We start from the raw sequence: 18,113 nt of genomic DNA, 5'->3' as shown, positions 1-18,113 counted from the left end.
CTGGTCTTAAAGTTAGGTCTTTAATCCATTTTGAGTTTATTTTTGTGTATGGTGTTATGTAGTGTTCTAATTTCATTCTTTTACATGTAGCTGTCCAGTTTTCCCAGCACCACTTATTGAAGAGGCTGTCTTTTCTCCATAGTATGTTCTTGGCCTCCTTCGTCATATGTTATGTGACCATATGTGTGTGGGTTTATCTCTGGACTTTCTATCCTGTACCATTGATCTATATTTCTGTTTTTGTGCCAGTACCATACTGTCTTGATTACTGTAGCTTTGTAGTATAGTCTGAAATCAGGGAGCCTGATTCCTCCGGTTCTGTTTTTCCTTCTCAAGATTGCTTTGGCTATTTGGGGTCTTTTGTGTTTCTACACAAATTGTAAAGTTTTTTGTTCTAATTCTGTGAAGAATGCCATTGGTAATTTGATAGGGATTGCACTGAATTTGTAGATTACTTTGGGTAGTATAGTCATTTAAGCCTCATTTTTCTTATCCATAAATTAGGGATAAAATTTTCTGATTCAGGTTGGTTTAGAGAGTATACATTAAATACCAGTACAATTCAGGTATGTGTAAAATACCTAGCAAATAATAAATGGCAAATATTTGCTACTATACTAATAATATTTTTTAAAAGTTGGGCTTTATATAAATGAAGTATTATCCAAATTTCAAGTGATTTTATATGCCTAATCCATTCATTCAAGAAAAAAAAAAATACCATCCTTACTTTCCAAGAGTTTGAGAAGATCACAGTATTACTGACACTATTAGCAATTAACTCAAATATAAACATTTCCAATGTCTTGCCTATGGTCTGGGTTTTGTGGTGTAGCCAGTAATCTTTAACAATACCAATTGGCTCATATTACAGAGAATATTCAGCCCCTACTTCACTGGCTTTCCATTACTTTTATAATAGAAGCCAAAATGCTTAATTTGGCCACCAGGTCCTAGGAGGCTTCCCTGCCTTCTCTTCTGTTCAGAAAGACTGGCCTTTTTTCAGATTTTTAAAGGCCCTATGTTTGTTACTATCCCAGGGTGTCTTTCTGAAATGTTCATTCCCTGCCACCCACCTGTTCAATTCCTTTGTATCCCCTAGATCTCAGCTGAAGATGGTCCTCAGGGAGGCTGTCTCAACTCCCTCTCTTTCTCTCTCCCCATCCAAACACCTTTCTTTGGCACCTGTAGTCATAAAACCCTGGTCCGTTCCTTCAAAGCACTTGTCTCTGATTCTAGTTAATCATTTAATTATACTGGTGTTCTATCTCCTTACAATAAGGGTGAGTATAAAACTCTTGCTCCCATTACACAATGAGGGCAGAGATTGCATTTGCATTTCTCATTTTAAATCTCAGTGTTGGGACTCCCCTGGTGGTCCGGTGGTTAAGAATCTGCCTCCAATGCAAGGGACATGGGTTCCATCCCTGGTTGAGGAACTAAGATCCCACATGCCACGGAGCAACTAAGCCCCTGCACCACAGCTAGAGAGAAGCCCACGCATCACATCTAGAGAAGCCTGCGCGCCACAACAAAGAGTCTACACACCTCAATAAAAGATCCTACATGCCTCAGGGCTTTGTAGGTGGTGCAGTGGTTCAGAATCTGCCTGCCAATGCAGGGGACACAGGTTCAATCCCTGCTCCAAGAAGATCCCACATGCCACAGAGCAACTAAGCCTGTGCGCCACAACTATTGAGCCTGCACTCTAGAGCTCGTGAGCCACAACTGCTGAGCCTATGTGCCACAACTACTGAAGCCCACATGCCTAGAGCCCATGCTGAAGCCACTGCAATGAGGAGACCATGCACCACAATAAAGAGTAGCTCCCGCTCACCACAACTCGAGAAAGCCGGTGTGCAGCAATGAAAACCCAACACAGCCAATAAAATAAGTAAATAAATAAATAAACAAATAAATTTTAAAAATAAAAACACTTGGATGAGAAGTTAAATTCCATTAAAAAAAAAAAAAAGATCTTACATGCCTCAGCGAAGATCCTACATGCCTAAACTAAGACCCACTGCAGCCAAATTAGTAAATAAATATTAAAAAAAAAAATCCATTGCTCAGTTTGAGAATATTCCTTCCTCTGCAGTTTTTTGGAAGAATTTCAGAAGGGTAAGTGTTAACTCTTCTCTAAATGTTTTATAGCATTTTCCTGTGAAGCCATCTGGTCCTGGACTTTTGTTGCTGGGAGTTTTTAATCACAGTTTCAATTTCAATACTTGTGATTGGTCTGTTCATATTTTCTGTTTCTTCCTGGTTCAGTCTTGGGAGATTGTACCTTCCTAAGAAGTTTTACATTTCTTCTAGCTTGTCCATTTTATTGGCATATAGTTGCTTTTAATAGTCTCTTATGATCCTGTATTTTTGTGGCATCCATTGTAACTTCTCGTTCTTCATTTCTACTTTTATTGATTTGATCCCTCTCCCTTTTTTTCTTGATAAATCTGGCTAAAGGCTTATCAGATTTCTTTTTATCTTTTCAAAGAACCAGCTTTTAGCTTTATTTATCTTTTCTACTGTTTTCTTCATCTCTGTTTTATTTATTTATGCTCTGATTTCTTTCCTTCTACTAACTTTGGGTTTTGTTTGTTCTTCTTTCTCTAGTTGCTTTAGGTATAAAGTTTGGTTATTTATTTGAGATTTTTCTTGTTTCCTGAGGTAAGCGTCTTTGCTAAACTTCCCTCTTGGAACTGCCTTTGCTGCATCCCATAGGTTTTGAATCATGATTTTGTTTCCATTTATTTCTAGGCTTTTTAATATTCCCTCTTTGATCTCTTCAGTGATCCATTGGTTGTTTAGTAGCATATTGTTTAGCCTCCACATGCTTGTAGATTTTGCAGGTTTTTTCCCATGTAGTTGACTTCCAGCCTCATAGCATTGCGGTCAGAAAAGAAGCTTGATACAATTTCAATTTTCTTAAATTTACCGAGGCTTAAAACCCATGCACCTAATCTATGACAAAGGAGTCAAGAATAAATATACAGTGGAGAAAAATTATTTTCAATAAGTAGTGCTGGGAAAACTGGACGGCCATATGTTAAAAAAAATGAAATTAGAACATTCTGTAACACCATACACAAAGATAAACTCAAAATGCATTAAAAACCCAAATATAAGACTGAATACCTTAAAACTCTTGGAGGCAAACATAGCCAGAACACTCTTTGACATAAATCACAACAATATCTCATACAGTAATAAAAATAAAACAAAAACAAACAAATGGGACCTAATCAAACTTATAAGCTTTTGCACAGCAAAGGAAACCATAAACAAAACGAAAAGACAACTCACAGGATGGAAGAAAAATTTGCAAACAATATGACCAATAAAGGATTAATCTCCAAAATATACAAACAGCTCATGCAGCTCCATATTAAATAAACACCCAATCAAAAAATGGGCAGAAGATGGAAATAGACATTACTCCAAAGAAGATACATGGATGCCAAAAAGTACATGAAAAGATACTCAACATAGCTAATTATCAGAGAATTGCAAATCAAAACTACAATGAGGTTATCACATCACACTGGTCAGAAAAGCCATCATCAAAAAGTCCACAAACAATAAATGCTGGAGAGGGTGTGGAGAAAAGGGAACCCTCCTACGCTGTTGGTGGGTATGTAAATTGGTACAGCCACTATGGAGAACAGTATGGAGTTTCCTTAAAAAACTAACAAATAGAGCTACCTTATGATCCAGCAATCCCACTCCTGAGCATATATCCAGAGAAAACTATACTTTGAAAAGATACACACACCTGTTGTTCATTGCAGCACTATTTACAATAGACAAGACATGAAGCAAACTAAATGTCCATTGACAGAGGATTGTATAAAGAAGATGTAGTACATATATACAACAGAATATTACTTAGCCATAAAAAAGAATGAAATAATGCCATTTGCAGCAACATGGATGGACCTAGAGATTATCATACTCAGTGAAGCAAGTCAGACAGAGAAAGAGAAATATCATGATTTCACTTATATGTGGAATCTTAAAAAAAAATGATACAAATGGACTTATTTACAAAACAGAAACAGACTCACAGACTTAGAACACAAATTTATGGTTACCAAACAGGAAAGGTAGGAGGAGGGATAAATTAGGAGAGTGGAATTAACACATATTCACTACTATTTATAAAGTAGATAATCAACAAGGACCTACTGTATAGCACAGGGAACTCTACTCAGTACTCGGTAGTAATGTATATGGGAAAAGAATCTGAAAAAGAATAGATATATAAATATGTATAACAGAATCACTTTGCTGTATACCTGAAACTAACACAACATTATAAATCAACTATATTCCAATATAAAATAATTTTTAAAAATTCTCAGTGCTCAGTACTCCTAAAAACTTTGTAATGTATAAATCAGACCATGGAACTCACTTTTCTCCTTAAAATCCTCTAAGGCCTGTCTGTCAATCACATTTGGAATAAAATACAAACTCCTGATTTAGCAGCTCCCAAGATGAACTGATCCTATGTCTTTATGTCTTTACTGACAGCTGTTTCCCTTCTTCTTCTCCCTTCTAATGTCCTCAAAACATGCCAAATTCATTCCTAAAATCAGAGACTTTTGCATTTGGTTTTCCTTCCCCTGGAATATTTCTCATCAGATCTTCACACAAAATTTTTCCTTCTTATATATTAGGTCTCAACGTAGATTGTACCTATCCAGAGAAACTGGTTCACACCTTTCCCTCTCTTCCATGCATTTTCCCCATCAGTTCAATCTGAAATCTTTTTTAAAAATTAAAAATTTGTTTCCCAGAAGTAGCCTGTAAGCTTCCAGAGAGCAGGTTGCCTTTTTGATAGCTGTATCTGCCAATTCAAGAACAGATTCAGTCATATTATAGATATCTGTAAATATCTATTCATTGTAGAAGTAATGAATTATAAAGCTATATTTCTTATAAGCTATATCTATTATTGTGTAAGGTTTAGTCTCTTCTAAGTCTCACTTTTTAATGGTATATGTATTTTGTCATCTACGTTCCATTAAAATATATTTACAAATTGCCTAAGTATTAAATTTTGCATAACCTTTACATTAAAATACAGTCCTTTGAAATTACATTCCATTATTATGAAATTGCAATTTTATGTACAGTAAATACAAGCTTAGGAAGTTTATTGTAATTACAAATTCTTGTGAATTCAGAGATTACACTTATTAAATTTCTTCCCATACTGTGCTTATCAAATACTTGACTATTTTTCCTGTTATACTTTTTAACCTTCCTTGGTTCTCAAATTCTATTTTCTGGAGAGCTGAGGGTGCAAAACTGTGAAGTTTAAATTTGTAACTTAAGTATCATAACTAAAGTTTTTTTAATGTACAGGTTCTTAGGAATAGAATACACCATGGATTAAACCCCCAGGCAAATTGTTAAGCCAGACAAGTATCTGGACAGTACTAGACAGAATGACATGCCTTTACCTCTATACCAGGGTTCTCAACAGCAGCACTATAGTGTTTGGGGATGGATAATTCTGTTTTTACAGGGTGCTGTTCTGAGCATTTTATGGTATTTAACAGCATTCCAGACCTCTGTCTACCAGGTGCCAGTATCACTCTCTTCTGCAGTTGGCACAAAAAAAACATCTCCAGACCTTGGCAAATAGCCCTTGATGGAGCAAAACCACTGCCAATTCTTTACTATAGGAAGTGCCATTTGTTAGAATTCCAGAATTATCATTTTTTTACAAGGCAGTTTTATGCTAGAAATGCTGGCTTAAAGCCATTATATTGGGCCCTTTACCCAATGCTATCTCTTATTTCCATGAACGCATTCTAGAATCTTTATGTTCATGACTTTAGATCATTGTTGATGTTTTTTTCACATTATTAGGTTTCATGCATATTTTCATCTGAATTTTGAGCAGTAAGAATAAGGCTGTGGGCCAACTCTATAACAGCCCCAAACCCTCAACATAAAAGTAGACATGAAACCCTAGATATTTTATTAAAAATTGCTGAATGATAAAAACACAAACTTGAAGCTTAATAGAAACAGGATTTCTGAGGGGAAATTGTAGTTTGTACATAACTGGGGTAATCCTAAAAGAACTGAAGTTTTCACTTTTCTGTTCCATTACAAATAATTTCATTTGTTCATATTTCAGCATCTCCAGAAAATACTGGCTACCCTGACTCCAAGCATGACTATCTTGCCCCCAAGGCTGGCTGTTCTGAAACCCAGGCTGAGAATACTGTTGCCAAGGCTGGCTGTTCTGCCTCCCAGCCTGGCTCCTCTGGAACCCAGTCTGAATATCTAATCCTACCACCTGGCTATTCAGTGGTTAGAGCGGTTGGCATTCCTGTCCAATTACAGCCATTATCTCTTCAGTCAAATGTGCCTGCAAGACTACTGTGGATTCCAGAACTACCACCTTCATCAGACTGTCCACCAGGTTTGGAATATTTAAATCAGGTAATTTCAAATACATAAAAGACTCTTAAAAAGTAAAACTGTGCTTCCAGTTTACTTAATGACATTAACAAATGACTAATTCACAAAAGTCTGAAATGGTAAAACAACATTTCTTGCTAACAAATTACTCTAATTCTTCTAGGCAAGGTTTACTAGTAAAGCAAATACACATGTCCTCGGAAATTGTGTGTCCTATGATCTTGAATAGAATCTGCAATAATAACCAATAGCAAACCTTTACTAAGCACAATTTTCCAGGCTTTGTTCCTAAATAGCATACATATATTAACATATTTAATCCGTTAAAAACTCTATGATATATATGTGCTATACTTATCACCATCTTATCGAAGAGGAAACTGAGGCCTAGAGAAAGTTACATAATTTGCTCAGCGTCAAAATGCACAGAAAGTGGGAATGGCTTTTTAGTTCTGGAACCTTGATTCTGGATCCTGTGCCCTTTAATCCCAACACTGAATAATTTCCTAGCAGTTAGAAACAAACATCAAGTAAAGCTTAGTGTTCAATTTCAACAAATGGTACCAAAATGGAGTGATGTTTTGTGTGTAATATGACTCAACTTTTAATTAAAATTAATAAAATTATACATTATGTTGCTTTTATTGTTTTGAAGACTCAATTTTATAAATGCAACCGTAAAGGGAAAAAAAGTCCTACATTTTAATGTACTACATGAGAGTTATTATCTCTGCAACATGAGATTTTACATTTGTCTGATGTTAGAAATGTCATAGGTAAAGTAGAATAGGAAGTTCTATGTGTCCAAACTATACAAAAATAAATATTCCTGTGACATCACAGGAAATGAATTGTGCCTCTTGCACTGCTTGCACTAATTTTATATCCCAAAATGTATTTGAGCATCATATATTATAAGAATTTTATTAGTTCATATATTCTCCAAGAAATAAAGATATTTTTAAAAATCAAGGACTCACAAAATATGTAGGGGAAGTTATCACCTACTAAAAATGATAATATCATATACACTTAAAAAGAAAAATTTTGAGCTTTGTAGTAAAAAAATCTCTTATGAATAAAATGGTTTTAATATTTCCTAAACCCCATCTAGAGAGAGCAGTGTGTTCTTATCTTTATAGGGCTTTCAGTGTAAGTCAATTTTATTTCACTTGAATTTGCCCACATTAATAGTGAACACATTCAATAGATATTTTTCAAAAAAATTACCTTTATTTTTACACTGAAAAGTAATATAAACTATTATCAAATATTGACAATATATATTGATGATTATACGAATTCTTAAAAATATAAAAACATATGCTTAAAACTTATTTGTTTACTATCATAGGTAGATCAGATTCAGATTCATCAGCAGATTGCACTTACAGAAGGTATGTATTCATTGTGTTGATTATATTTCTAGCACGAGTGGACAGTTGATAGGCAGATAAAGGGGGTTGGTGATATGCAGATAAAGGCATATCAACAACTGCAAATATAACACTTTCAGTGATGTTGGACCATTAAACCTGGTTATTTACAAAAGTCCCTGTGATAATGAATTGATGAGGATTGTCAGCAGCTCATTTCTTGAAATTAGGAGTCAAGTGGTAAAATACTATTCCTGTGGGTATCTATCCTCATGATAAGGACTGTAACTTATAAGGAAGACAATCAGAATTTACTTTTGTTCCCTCTTCTCTCCAGACATCTCTTCAGGGAATCTGTCTCTTTACCTGACTTCTATAACGTCAGCTATTTTCTCCCCAGTTTCTGAACCTTGACAGTGGCACAGAGCCACCAGCAATGGTTCATTTTAACTTATTACAATGAACTAACAGTTACCTTAGTGCATTTCCAAAGAGAGTGAACTTTTTTAATTTGGATGGGGATGTTTTGGAAAATCATATTCCTGCTCACGGTTTCTCCTGGGAGCTCAGATGAGCCCTATAAAATCTGTGTTCCACGGGCTCTGTTCCATGGACTGTGAATTACCAGGTCAGATGAAGGGACACTGCAATGTTGGAGTGTGCTGACCAGCAGGCCCAGCAGCCTGGCTTCCTAGAAGAGCACTCCTGCTTGTGCTAAATGACGCCTTTGACTCTACCAGGTGTTTTCAGTGCTTTCCATGTGCAAGAATAAACTTAGGAAGGCACTAGATGCTTCAGGACTGCTGTGAGGGGAAAGAGAATCTGGGTAGATTAATGAACCAGAGTGTCTTGCTTCCAGATATAAGGAGTTTAGTGAAAACTGCTAGTTGTAGAATATATCTGTAAATCCATCTTTATATCTCTGGACAGTTCCTTTCCAGTAGTAGATTTAGAACCTGAATTTTACTAGCAGAGTAATGGATTTGGTTAAAACATACAATTATCTACACCAAAACAGAAACAGAATCAGGGATCTGGAGAATAGACTGGTGATTGCCAAGGGGGTGGGAGAGGGACGGATTGGGAGTTTAGGATTAGCAGATAGAAACTGGTGTATATAGAACAGATAAACAAGGTCGTACTGTATAGCACAGGAAACTATATTCAGTATCCTGTGATAAACCATAATGGAAAGGAATATGAAAAAGAATGAATATATATGTATAACTGAGTCACTCTGCTGTACAGTAGTAATTAATACAATGTTATAATTCAGCTATACTTCAATAAAAAAATTTTAAATATATACAATTATCACCTATTACATTTAAATTACTTATAACGGACCAGTTCAAGATAGCGTCAGAGCAGGCTCCTGAACTCACCTCCTCCCATGGACACAGTGAATTTACAGCTACCTACAGAACAATTCCCTCTTAAAGAAATTTAGAAACCAGCTGAGTGACTTTGCATATTGGATAATTGAGGGAAAAAATGTACACTGAAATGGATAATAGAAGCTGAGACACAATCTCTCTATAAACTGTACCCTCAGCACAACACACAAAGAGGGAGCTTACAACTCCCAGCTTCTCCATGAGGAGTGAAGGGTTTGACACCACAACTGGTACCCCAACTCTTAATATTTCCACAGAGTGGTGGGCAGCCCAAATATCTAGCTTTGAAAGTTATGCAGTTTACATATATAAGACCCACAAGGCTATAACAAACTCAGAGATGAATCTTAAATGTTGACTAAGTGTGTCTAACTCCCCAGGGCCCAGCACAGATAGGGCAGACTGAAAGAAGCCCAGTCTTTTTATGAAAGAAAGCCACCGTTACCATGAAAGAAGTGTAGTTGCTTCTCTTAAAAGCTTTGACTTTCAGGGAAGGCTTCAATTTAACACATACCTACGGCTAACTTCAGTGCAATGCAGCGTCCTCAGAGACCTGTGGGTACCTTCTTTGTGCTCTTCCTCTCCCCCATCCTACTTTGCTGATATCTCCTAGAAAGGAGCTTGTACACATCTGTCACCTGGATTTTTGTGGGTGCCACATAGAGGAAATGTCCCTTGATAGCCTGGCTCTGGTGGTAGCATTGCCTGTGTTCAGTTTCAACAGTATGGCAGCAAACAAAGACAATTCTTAACTGGCTATCCACCCAGGGTTCAATACCTATATAGCAGAGAGAAATGCCCATCTCCCAGTCTTCCCCTGAAAGACATATATTTGCGTACTTTAAATGCTGCTGCCTGAACGTCCAGCTTCCAATCAGATTGCATCTTGGTGCTGACTAAGACCTGACACTTTGGGAGACTGATAGCTCTTGGCACAATTCAACTGCTGAGAGCCACTAAGAATAAGAAGGCTGCTTGGGCAATCACAAAAGTTGGAGAGGCAACAAAGAGCTAGGGTAGTGTTAAATGATAAGGTCCACCTCCTATATGAGGCCACTCATTCAAGACTGAGACAGGTGGCTGTTTCATACAATACATTGAAACCAACACAGGGAGCCAAGGAAAATGAAGAAACAGAGAAATATATTACAAACAAAAAAAAGATAAAAGCTCAGAAAAAGTCATTAATGAAATAGAGGTAAGAATAACAATCATAAAGATGCCCACCACGATTGGAAGAAGAATGCATAAACAATGTGAGAATTTCAGCAAGGGGTACAAAATATAAGAAAGTACCAAACATAGATACAGAGCTGATGAATACAAGAACTGAACTGAAAAATTCAAAAGGGGTTCAATAGCAGAATAGATGAAGCAGAAAAATGGATCAGCAAACTCAAAGATGGGAAATTGGAATTCATGCAATCAGAGGATCAAAAATTAAAAAAATATGAAGAAAATTGAAGATAGTTTAAGACACTTATGGGACAACATCATGCAGACTGATAATCCCATTTTAGGGATCCAAGAGGGAAAAGAGGGAGATAAAGGCACAAACTCGTTGGAAGAAATAGTGGCAAGCAAGTTTCCTAACTTGGGGAAAGGACCCAGAGAGTTCCAAGTAAGATGAATCCAAAGAGTCTCACACCAAGATACATTATAATTAAATTGTCAGAAGTTAAAATAGAAGGAGAGACTCTTAAAAGCAGCAAGAGAAAAACAATTTATTACTTACAAGGGTATCCCTATATGACCACAAGTAGATTTTAGCCTAGAAATATTATAGGCCAGAAGGGAGTGGGATAATATAATTGCCAACCAAGAATATTTTACCTGGAAAGGTTGACCTTCTTAATTGAAAGAAAGATAGTTTTCCAGACAAACAAAAGTTGAAGAAATCCATTACCACTAGACTTGCTGACAAGAAATGTTGAATAGACTTCTTTAAGCTGAAGTGAAAGGACACTAATTAGTACAGGAAGACATATTATAGTACAAATATAACTAGCAAAGGTAAAGGTGTAGTTAGATTCAGAATTATCTAAAGTTACAAGGATGATGGGTTAATCACTTATAAATCTAATATGAAGGTTAAAAGACAGAAGTAGAAAAAACTATAATTACAGTAATTTGTTAGTGGATACACAAGATAAAAAAATATAAATTGTGACATCGGAGAGAAAAAGATGGCGGCGAAGTAGAGAGACGTGGAGTGCATCCCTCTCCACAGATGCATTGGGAATGCATGGAAGGACGCAGTCATTCCCACAGAGAACCAGCTGAACACCAGCAGACGGCCTCGGACACCGGATGGGACTGCGGGGAGCCCGACATAGCCGACTGAATATTCGTCTAATCCAATACTTGGACATTAGTCTGAGGCTTGGACAGTCTTCTATAAACACCTCTATCACCAGGACAAGCAACCCCAAAAGCTTGGACAACCATGAGGAAACAAAGAAACACCATGCAGGCAAAGGAGCAGGAAAAAAACCCACAAGACCAAATAAATGAGGAGGAAATAGGAAAAATGCCTGAAAAAGAATTTAGAGTAATGATAGTAAAAATGATACAAAATCTCGATAACAAATTAGAGAAAGTACAAGAAACAGTTCATAAGAACTCAGAAAAACAAACAGCAATGGATAACAAAATAACTGAAATTAAAAATACTCTAGATGCTCTAACCAGCAGAATGACTGAGGCAGAAGAACGAATAAGTGAGTTGGAAGATAGAATGGAAGAAATAAATGCCACAGAGCAGGAAAAAGATAAAAAAATAAAAAGACTAGAAGACAGCCTCAGAGACCTCAGTGATAACCTTAAACGTACCAACATTCGAATTATAGGCATCCCAGAAGAAGAAGAAAACAAGAAAGGGTCTGTGAAAATATTTGAAGAGGTTCTAGTGGAAAACTTCCCCAACATGGGAAAGGAAATAATGAACCAAGTCCAAGAAGCACAGAGAGTCCCATACAGAATAAACCCAAGGAGAAATACACCAAGACACATATTAATCAAACTAACGACAATTCAACACAAAGAAAAAATATTAAAAGCAGCAAGAGAAAAGCAACAAACAACATATAAGGGAAAACCCATCAGGATAACAGCTGACCTTTCTACAGAAACTCTGCAGGACAGAAGGGAATGGCAGGATATACTGAAAGTCCTGAAAGAGAGAAACCTACAGCCAAGAATACTTTACCCAGCAAGAATCTCATTCAGATTTGAGGGAGAAATCAAAAGCTTTCCAGACAGGCAAAAGTTAAGAGAATTCAGCACCACCAAACCAGCCTTACAACAAGTGCTAAAGGAACTTCTCTAAGTAGGAAACACAAGAAAAGGAAAACACCTACAAATACAAACCCAAAACAATTAAGAAAATGGTAATTGGAACACACATGTCAATAATCACTTTAAATGTAAATGGATTAAATGCTCCAACCAAAAGACACAGACTGGCTGAATGGATACAAAAACAAGACCCTTCTATATGCTGCCTACAAGAAACCCACTTCAGACCAAGGGATACATATAGACTGAAAGTGAAGGGATGGAAAAAGATATTCCATGCAAATGGAAGTCAAAAGAAAGCTGGAGTAGCAATACTCATATCAGACAAATTAGACTTGAAAGTAAAGACTATTAAAAGAGACAAGGAAGGGCACTACATAATGATCAAGGGATCCATCCAAGAAGAACATATCACAATGGTAAATATCTATGCCCCCAATATAGGAGCACCTCAATACATAAGGCAAATGCTAACAGCTATAAAAGGGGACATCGACAGTAACACAATTATAGTGGGAGACTTGAACACCCCACTTACATCAATGGACAGATCATCCAAACAGAAAATAAATAAAGACACACAAGCTTTAAATGACACATTAGACCATCTCGACTTAATTGATATTTATAGGACATTCCATCCAAAAACGACAGACTACACTTTCTTCTCAAGTGCACACGGAACATTTTCCAGGATAGATCACATCTTGGGTCACAAATCAAACCTCAGCAAATTCAAGAAAATTGAAATCATATCAAGCATCTTCTCAGACCACAACGCCATGAGACTAGATATCAATTACAGGAAAAAAACTGCAAAAAATACAAACACATGGAGGCTAAACAATTCACTATTAAACAACCAAGGAATCACTACAGAAATCAAAGAGGAAATCAAAAAGTATCTAGAAACAAATGACAACGAAAACACAACAACCCAAAACCTATGGGACGCAGCAAAAGCAGTTCTAAGAGGGAAGTTTATAGCAATACAGTCCTACCTTAAGAAACAAGAAAATGATCGAATAAACAACCTAACCTTACACCTCAAACAACTAGAGAAAGAAGAACAAAGAAACCCCAAAGTGAGCAGAAGGAAAGAAATCATAAAGATCAGAGCAGAAATAAATGAAAAAGAAAGGAAAGAAACCATAAGAAAAATAAATAAAACTAAAAGCTGGTTCTTTGAGAAGATTAACAAAATTGATAAACCATTAGCCAGACTCATCAAGAAAAAAAGAGAGAAGATGCAAATCAACAGAATTAGAAATGAAAAAGGAGAAGTCACAACGGACACCTCAGAAATACAAAACATCATGAGAGACTACTACAAGCAACTATATGCCAATCAATTGGATAACCTGGAAGAAATGGATACATTCTTAGAAGAATACAATCTTCCAAGACTGAACCAGGAAGAAATAGAAACCATGAACAGACCAATCACAAGTACAGAAATTGAGGCAGTGATTAAAAATCTCCCAACACACAAAAGCCCAGGACCAGATGGATTCACAGGCGAATTCTATCAAACATTTCGAGAAGAGTTAACACCTATCCTTCTCAAACTCTTCCAAAATATTGCAGAAGGCGGAGCACTCCCAAACTCATTCTATGAGGCTACCATCACCCTGATACCAAAACCAGGCAAAGATGTCACAAAAAAAGAAAACTACAGACCAATATCACTGATGAATATAGATGCAAAAATCCTCAACAAAATACTAGCTAACAGACTGCAACAGCACATTAAAAAAATCATACACCACGATCAAGTGGGGTTTATCCCTGGGATGCAAGGATTCTTCAATATACGCAAATCAATCAACGTGATACATCATATCAACAAATTGAAGGATAAAAACCATATGATCATTTCAATAGATGCAGAAATAGCTTTTGACAAAGTTCAACATCCATTTATGATAAAAGCTCTCCAGAAAATGGGCATAGAAGGAAATTACCTCAACATCATAAAAGCCATATATGACAAACCAAAAGCCAACATTGTTCTCAATGGAGAAAAACTGGAAGAATTCCCTCTAAGAACAGGAACAAGACAAGGGTGTCCACTCTCACCACTGTTATTCAACATAGTTTTGGAAGTGTTAGCCACAGCAATCAGAGAAGAAAAAGAAATTAAAGGAATCCAAATTGGAAAAGAAGAAGTAAAATTATCACTCTTTGCAGATGACATGATACTATATATAGAAAACCCTAAAGACTCTACCAGAAAACTGCTAGCACTCATTGATGAGTTTAGTAAAGTAGCAGGATACAAAATTAATGCACAGAAATCTCTTGCATTCCTATACACTAACAACGGAAGAGCAGAAAGAGAAATTAAGGAAACTCTCCCATTCACCATTGCAACCAAAAGAATAAAATACCTAGGAATAAACCTGCCTAAGGAGGCAAAAGATCTGTATGCAGAAAACTTTAAGACATTGATGAAAGAAATCAAAGATGACATAAACAGATGGAGGGATATACCATGTTCCTGGATTGGAAGAATCAACCTCGTGAAAATGACTGTACTACCCAAAGCAATTTACAGATTCAATGCAATCCCGATCAGATTGCCAATGGCATTTTTCACAGAACTAGAGCAAGAAATCTTACGATTTGTATGGAAACGCAAAAGACCCCGAATAGCCAAAGCAATCTTGAGAAGGAAAAATGGAGTTGGTGGAATCAGGCTTCCTGACTTCAAACTATACTACAAGGCCATAGTGATCAAGACAGTATGGTACTGGCACAAAAATAGAAAGGAAGATCAATGGAACAGAATAGAGAACTCAGAAGTAAGCCCAAACACATATGGGCACCTTATCTTTGACAAAGGAGGCACGAGTATACAATGGAAAAAAGACAGCCTCTTCAATAAGTGGTGCTGGGAAAATTGGACAGCAACATGTAAAAGAATGAAATTAGAACACTTCCTAACACCATACACAAAAATAAACTCCAAATGGATTAAAGACCTACATGTAAGGCCAGACACTATCAAACTCCTAGAGGAAAACATAGGCAGAACACTCTTTGACATACATCAAAGCAACATCCTTTTTGACCCACCTCCTAGAATCATGGAAATAAAATCAAGAATAAACGAATGGGACCTCATGAAACTTAAAAGCTTTTGCACAGCAAAAGAAACCATAAACAAGACTAAAAGGCAACCCTCAGAATGGGAAAAAATAATTGCCTATGAAACAACGGACAAAGGATTAACCTCCAAAATATACAAGCAGCTCATGCAGCTTCATACCAAAAAAGCAAATAACCCAATCCACAAATGGGCAGAAGACCTAAATAGACATTTCTCCAAAGAAGACATACAGATGGCCAACAAACACATGAAAAGATGCTCAACATCACTCATCATCAGAGAAATGCAAGTCAAAGCCACAATGAGGTATCACCTCACACCAATCAGAATGGCCATCATCACAAAGTCTGGAAACAACAAATGTTGGAGAGGGTGTGGAGAAAAGGGAACTCTTCTGCACTGTTGGTGGGACTGTAAATTGGTACAGCCACTATGGAAAACAATTTGGAGGTTCCTTAAAAAACTACAAATAGAACTACCATATGATCCAGTAATCCCACTCCTGGGCATATACCCAAAGAAAACCATAATCCCAAAAGAAACTTGTACCATAATGTTTATTGCAGCACTCTTTACAATAGCCAGGACATGGAAGCAACCTAAATGCCCATCAACAAATGAATGGATACAGAAGATGTGGCATATATATACAATGGAATATTACTCAGCTATAAAAAGGGATGAGATGGAGCTATATGTAATGAGGTGGATAGAACTACAATCTGTCATACAGAGTGAAGTAAGTCAGAAAGAGAAAGACAAATATTGTATGCTAACTCACATATACGGAATCTAAAAATGGTACTGATGAACTCAGTGACAAGAACAGGGAAGCAGATACAGAGAATGGACTGGAGAACTCGAGGTATGGGAGGGGGTGGGGGGTGAAGGGGAAACTGAGAAGAAGCGGGAGAGTAGCACAGACATATATATACTACCAACTGTAAAATAGTCAGTGGGAAGTTGTTGTATAACAAAGGGAGTCCAACTCGAGGATGGAAGATGCCTTAGAGGACTGGGGCAGGGAGGGTGGGGGGGAACCGAGGGGGGGCGTCAAGGAAGGGAGGGAATATGGGGATATGTGTATAAAAACAGTTGATTGAACCTGGTGTACCCCCCAAAAAAATAAAATAAAATAATAATAAAAAATAAATTGTGACATCAAAAACATAAAATGTAGTAGTTTGGAGAGTAAAAAAATGGGCATATAGAATGTATTCAAACTTAAATTGTTTTAAACTTTAAACAGACTGTCATAAACATAAGATATTTTATGTAAGCCTCATGGTAACTCCAAAGCAAAAAACCTATAGTATATACATAAAATATAAAGAAAAACAAATCTAAGCATATCACTACAAAAAATCATCAAAGCACAAAGGCAGAGACAGGGTGAAGAGAGAGGAACAAAAAATTACAAAACACCCAGAAAACTATTAAGAAAATGGAAATAGCAAGTGCATAGATATGAATAATTATTTAAATGTAAATGGACAAAATTCTCTAATCAATAACAAAGTGGCTGACTGGGTCAAAAAGCAAGATTCACTGAACATACAGTGATAGAAAGATATCCCAAGTGAATGGAAATTAGATAAAGCTGGAATAGCTATACTTATATTTGACAAAATAGACTTTAAGACAGGCTGTAATAAGAGACAGTGTCGTTATATAATGATAAAAGGGTCAATCCAACAAGAGGATATGACATTTGTAAATATTTGTGCACCCAACATAGGAGCACCTAAATATATAAAACAAATATTAACAGATCTAAGGAGAGAAGTAATCAGCAATATGATAATAGTAGAGGTCTTTAACACCCACATTCAATAATGGATAGTTCATCCAGAGAGAAAATCAGTAAGAAACCATTGCACATAAATGACATTTATGATGAAATGAACAAACATTTACATAAAATTCCATCCCAAAGCAGCAGAATACACGTGATTTTCAAGCATACGTGCAACATTCTCCAGGATAGATTATATGTTACTTCACAGAAGAAGTCTTGATACATGTAAGAAGATTGAAATCATATCAAACACCTTTGTATGAAAATAGAAATAATTAAAGGAAGAAAACTAGAAAATTCACAAATATATGGGACTTAAACAATGCAGTACTGAACAACCAAATGTTCAATGGAGAAATCAAAAGAGAAATCAAAAAATATCTTGAGACAAATGAAAATGGAAATATAACAACCAAAACTTATGGGATGCAGCAAAAGCAATTCTAAGAGGAACTTTATACCAAAAAAAATGCAGCATTAAAAAATAAGAAAAATCTCAAATAAACAAGCTAACTTTATACTTCAAGAAACTGGAAATAAAAAAAAACAAACAGCCTAAAATTATTAGAAGGAAGGAAATAAAGATCAGAACAGAAATAGAGACTAAAAACAATTTTTAAAAAATCAGTGAAACTAAGAGCAGGGTTTGTTTTTTTTTAAGATAAACAAAAGAGACAAACCTTTGGCTAGAC

The 18,113-nt window shown here is 36.2% G+C and overlaps 1 protein-coding gene across 1 annotated transcript in view; it reads left to right on the top strand.

Moving 5' to 3' along the window:
* Positions 1-18,113, top strand: part of LOC130854961 (phospholipid scramblase 2-like) — a 36,861-nt gene that overhangs the window by 3,638 nt on the left and 15,110 nt on the right. The window contains exons 2-3 of the mRNA XM_057737792.1: positions 6,155-6,462; positions 7,796-7,838. Coding sequence (XP_057593775.1) covers positions 6,155-6,462; positions 7,796-7,838 — 351 coding nt within the window. The remainder of the gene's footprint in view (positions 1-6,154; positions 6,463-7,795; positions 7,839-18,113) is intronic.

Source organism: Hippopotamus amphibius, chromosome 6, assembly GCF_030028045.1.
Source record: "Hippopotamus amphibius kiboko isolate mHipAmp2 chromosome 6, mHipAmp2.hap2, whole genome shotgun sequence".
NCBI classification, from domain to species: Eukaryota; Metazoa; Chordata; class Mammalia; order Artiodactyla; family Hippopotamidae; genus Hippopotamus; species Hippopotamus amphibius.
Note: the sequence above shows the minus strand (reverse complement) of the source record. Positions and strands in the feature narration are given on the sequence as shown.